General features: G+C 33.0%; 1 protein-coding gene across 1 annotated transcript; it reads right to left on the bottom strand.

The window, feature by feature from the left end:
- Positions 1–3,398: 3,398 nt before the first annotated feature.
- On the bottom strand, positions 3,399–4,010 carry LOC126702881 (ribosomal protein S14, mitochondrial-like). The gene has a single exon (XM_050401745.1). It carries the CDS (start codon positions 3,905–3,907, stop codon positions 3,596–3,598), a length of 312 nt encoding a protein of 103 aa, XP_050257702.1. The 5' UTR covers positions 3,908–4,010; the 3' UTR covers positions 3,399–3,595.
- Positions 4,011–5,599: the final 1,589 nt, after the last annotated feature.

Raw genomic sequence — 5,599 nt, 5'->3', positions numbered from 1 at the left:
ACTAGGTGAAGAACTACAACATGACTCACATCCTCATGTCTAGGCACAAAAATGGTGCTTACTCAACAGACAAGCTTTACACTACAAGAACACAACTTGATGGCATGATGAAACTAGCAAGTTCAAGATCTGAAGAAAGAGACTGATAAAGGCAACAATGGTGTTGAAATTCTTATAGTGCCTGAATAATCATGTTATGCATATGCAGTCAACCCTGCACCCTCAAAATGGAAGAAGAAACACACAAACACAAGGGAATTAAATGGATTAAATATGGGGCCAGTGGAAGAAGCCTCCTATCAAAGACGTATACCCTCTTAACAGGCCTACTAACAAAAAAAATTTAGGAAGAGCAATAGAAAGGAAACTTCTGCAATCTTAAATAATTCAACTAATAGCTGGGAACAGAGTTCACAAGGAACTTTTAAAACAGAGTTCACAAAGAAGCATCATTAACATTGTGCATATGAAAGAGAGGGCACAGTCCAAGTTAAACAATGTTATCAAATAGGCAGCATTAGCAACAAAAACTTCAGCATAGAAAAGTAAGGAGCAAATATATATATCTGATGGCAATAGATTTAGGATATTACCCTGAATAGAGAAGCTGCATCGAGTTGCGTGATCCACAAACCAAAAGAACTAATTCTACATAGAATTCCATTTTATAGATTACAAATTATCTGAACTTCAATTTTATGGTTTGAACTTTGAAGGAGTCGTGATTTGTACAAGGTACTTTGATGACAAATAGAGCCAAATGTAACATTGATGGTTATCAAAACTTTAGTTTATCTAAAACATAAAACCAATTAAAGAATCCTTCCAGAACTTTCACTATTTTTTCCCCTCGTAGAAAGAAATCAAGTGCGAACGTTTGGCAAGCATTCTCCAATCTAGTTTTCACAACTTTTCCATAATAAAAATTAGTTGAATAGTAGGAGCATTCACGTCCGTTTAGGCGGAATTTAGGCAAATTATAGCATAAGAAACTATTTTTCCTATTTTGACCTTGAAAATTTCAGACAGAATTACACTATTGTTAGATCATTTGATCATTCTAATTCTTATAATGCCCAGCTAATCAGATTATGAGTATGCAGTCAACCCTGCAACCTCAAAGCTTTCTTTCTTCTTCCAGACTGCTTGGCAAAGACAACTATATCGAAGAAGAGTAATAACTAATAAGATACAGAAAATTCCATCAGCATGACATTGGAAACCTCCATTCAAAACCAGTCTTCAATCTGACATCTAATACTACTAATAAAGAAACAAAAATGAGGAAGAAACACACAAACACAAGGGACTAAATGGGGGAAATATGGGTCAGTGGAAGAAGCCTGAAGCCTCTTGACAAAATACCCTCTTAATAGACCAACCAAGAAATCTAGAGGAGCTACGGGAAGGAAACTTGTGCAATCCTAAATTATTCAACCAATAGATGAGAACAGGAGTTAGATTTCACCAAGGAACTTTTAAAACACAGTTAGCAATGAAGCATCATTAACATTGTGCAGTCCAACTATCCAAGTCAGACAATGCTATCAAAAGGCAGCACAAGCCTCATGAACCTCATTCTTCATCCGAAGGATAGGGTCTAGTCCAAGTTAGACAATGTTATCAATAGGCAGCATGAGCAAAAACTTAAACATACAAAATATAAAGGACACATAAATTTAATATATGATGGGGATAGCTTCAGAATATAACACTGCATATGCTGCATCAAGTTCAAGTGCTTACTTGATGGATACTTGGATCCACAAAGCAAAGAATCAATTCTACATAGAATTCAATTAAATAAATTTTAAATGAACTGAATTCAATTTATTTGCTCATTCAACAGAATCCTATGGGCTTTGATTTTGAAACCGAACAAGCAAATGAATTTTTTTTTTTGAAACAACCCTTTTTTAAATCTAAGAGAAATTAACATTCGAAAATTCCATTGTGCCCTTTTTCCAAAGGGTAAAACCCAAGTCCAAAAAACCACATGCTCACATCTAAAATACTACTAAAAGCTTTAATCACAATGGAATAAACACCAAAACCTTCACTTATTGAATCAAAAGCATCATTAACACTCTGCATATGAAAGAGAGGGTATAGTTCAAGTTAGACAATATTATCAATAGGAAGCATGAGCTGATGAGCATTGAGCAACAACAACTTCAGCATCGAAAAGTAAAGATAAAAAATACATAGGGCACATAAAGATTGATATCTGAAGGGAATAGCTTTAGAATGTAACTCCAAATACAGAAGCTGCATCAAGTTGCTAAGTTGCTGGATCCACAAACCAAAAGAACCCATTCTACATAAAATTCACTCTTATAGATTTCTAATGAATTAACCTTCAATTCATTTCACTATTCTCCACCTTTTCTTTTCCCTTTTTTTTTTTAGGATAAACTGCATCCTTTGAATCGACAAACAAAAGACCAGCACAGGAACAATCAAACCTACACACATCTGAGATGACATTAGGAAGATTAAGCTTATTACAACTAAGGGCACTTCTAATACTAACTGCCAGCTTTGCAGTAGCAGCAGCATTACATGCTGTACTAACCCAGCAGAATCTACAACTAGGAATTAACTTACCAAGTTCTAAGTTATTACTAATTGTAGAGTTTGGAAAGCCCAACCAGCTTGAGCCCCATTTGAATCAATACAATCAAAACAGGCTTTTGCATCCCCTTCAATTCATTTCACTCATGCAACGGAATCCTAATGACTTTGATTTTGAAACTGAACACGCAAATAATATTCTATCAACCATCTTTACCATTATTCCCTTTTTCCAAAGGGTAAAACCCAAGTCCAAAATCACATCCTCGCATCTAAAATACTAGTAAAAAAATAGGATGAACAGATCCAAGGACTCACTTCAATTAACTCTACTAAGCAATAAACACCAAAGCCTTCATTACCGCTTTCGCATCAAAATCACCCTCTCCATCCTTATAAAACCTTCAACAATAACAACAGCAAAACATAATAATCCAATCTTCCCACCTCATAATCAATGTTTCCACAATTCAATTCAATTCTTATTAACATCAAATCCAATGTGCTACTAAAATTCCAAACAGCATCCATTCCAAAAATAGCCCATATTCAAAAACAAAAATCCCAAGTGAGAAATCAACATAAGCAAAACATAAAAAAGGCTTTTAATTCTAAAAAACACCCAAATTTATTTTATTTTCAATCTATACAGAACCCAAAACTTAAAAAAAACCCGTCCAAAATCACCACTTTCCAATCACCCTCATAAAACCTTCAACAACAACAATAACAACACATAATAATCCAACATTCCCACCTCGTAAAACAATAATAGTTACACAATTTAATTCATATCAGCATCAAATTCAGTATACTACTAACAATTTTCCAATGAGCACATTTCCTTTGATTCCATGTCAAGTTGTAAACAACAAAAACTCATATCCATTTAAAAAAAAAAAAGCAAAAAATCCCATCTGAGAAATCAACATAAAAAGGCATTTCAGTTCAAAAAACGCCCAAATAAATTTTATTTTTCAATCTAACAGAACAAAACCCAAAAACTTAAAACATATTTTGTCTACCAAGAAGCTTTCTTAATGCCAGCAAGCGCACCTTTGGAAGCAAGTTCACGAAACACAATACGAGACATACGGAAGACCTGGTACACACCACGAGATCGGCCAGTGAAGATGCACCGGTTCCTGAGGCGAGTGAAGGAGCTGTTTCGAGGCAACTTGGCTAGCTTGTACTGTTGTTGTTCTCTCAACTCCGGTGGAATTTCTGGGTCTCTGAGGAAAGCCTTGAACAGGTTGCGCTTCAGTTCGAACTGTTTGGCCAACCGGCGGCGCTGGTTGTCGTGAATGTTGCGGTTCTCTCTGCGGACCTCCATTGCTTTTGTTACCGATCAGATGCGACTGTTATCTTCTCACGTTTTTCAGAAATAGAGTGAATTGTAAATGGGTTTTTGGACTTTGATTTAGAGACAGTTAAGTTGCTAAAAAATATTACAGTAGTTTTTAGCTTTTATCCAAATAAAAAATAAAAAACTATTTTCGTACTGTTTGTTTCAACATTAACGTTTTTTAGAAAATGATTCATTTTTCAAAGAGCATTTTTTAGAAAACTGTCTCACTTTCCAGTGTTTGGTAATGATCTTCAAAATGAGTTTAAGAATGTTTTCTGGTGTTTGGTATGCAATTTTTTTAAAATATTTCTTGAATAATTTAAACATGTATATTATATAAACCAACTAATGTAATCATTAAAAATAAAAAACCAAGAATGAATTTGATTTTCATAATAAAATTTTGATAATAGATACAATCAAAATTAATTAGTTGTCAAATTTTCATGATCTTTACCACTCATTTTGCTCATATATATGGATAATAACGTACGTACGCACGTACACACACATATATACATTAATCATTTGTCTATATATATATATATATATATATATTTGACAGGGGAATACATTTTCAATAAGTATAAATAATAATAACTTTTAATTGTCTACTCTTTTTGTTGGTATACTAATTGTCTATTATGGTTAACCACAAGTTTTCAATATCAATCTAAATTATGTATTTACATAATGTACTGCATAGTATATCATCATTGCATAGTATTTGCATAAAGTATCTTCCAACAAAAAAAATATTTGCCAACAAATGCAATTCCTTTAAACAATTATCATTCATTATATAACAATATTATTAGTTCAAGGTAAAGATTGTGCCATGTAAAAGCAATTTAGAGCAATATAGATACTATGTTTAAAATTTTCATCTTTTACTTTATTCTTCTTCTTCTTCTTCTTCTTTTCTTTTTTTTGCACTTTATGTACGAAAAAGAAGTAACTTCTGCCTGGAATCCATCAAACGGAAAATTTCTTAGAGAAAAATGAAAATCAAGCTTGAAGTTCAAGGCAAAGAATTGGGATTTTGGTAGAGAAGAATGAAATAATTACCACTACAAATTTGTTTTCCTTTGCAAGTCTAAGCTATTGACTGATTAGTGAAGGGGGAAAAAAATCTAATCAGAGAATTGTGTTACAGAAGGGAAAAGAAACATGGAGAAAAGAGAGAAGAGAGAAAGATCTATGGGAAGAGGAGACACCAGAGTTAGTGACAGTGAGGGTGTGAGGAGAGAAAAAGTAAAGGGAAGAGAGAAAAAGTGAGAAATCTTACCATGAGAGAGGGAAGGCACCAAAAAATTATGTTTATCATGGCTACAAACAGAGATAATATTTATAGGAGATGCAACGTGTGAGAGAGAGAGATTGTTTTCCAAAAAATTTTTTTGGAAAACAACTTATAGAAAATAAGCCTTATTTTTATTAGGGTTTTCCGTTGACCAAAGATAGTTTTCCATTGACCAGTTTTTTTTTGTGCTACCAAACACTGTAAAATGTGGAAAACTATCTTTACAGAAAGTTTTCCAGCGAAACAAACTATCTTTATATACAATACTCCATATAGCTTTTATCAAAAAACAAAATTTACTTTACCTATTTTAATAAATCATTTTACAATATACCCAACATAAAAATAAAAAATAAAAAATTTCTATTATTTTA

The sequence above is a fragment of the Quercus robur genome, chromosome 10 (genome assembly GCF_932294415.1).
Source record: "Quercus robur chromosome 10, dhQueRobu3.1, whole genome shotgun sequence".
NCBI lineage: Eukaryota > Viridiplantae > Streptophyta > Magnoliopsida > Fagales > Fagaceae > Quercus > Quercus robur.
Note: the sequence above shows the minus strand (reverse complement) of the source record. Positions and strands in the feature narration are given on the sequence as shown.

Excerpts from the sequence above, each read along its gene's own strand:
- LOC126702881 (XM_050401745.1), bottom strand. The coding sequence starts at position 3,907 with ATGGAGGTCCGCAGAGAGAACCGCAACATTCACGACAACCAGCGCCGC.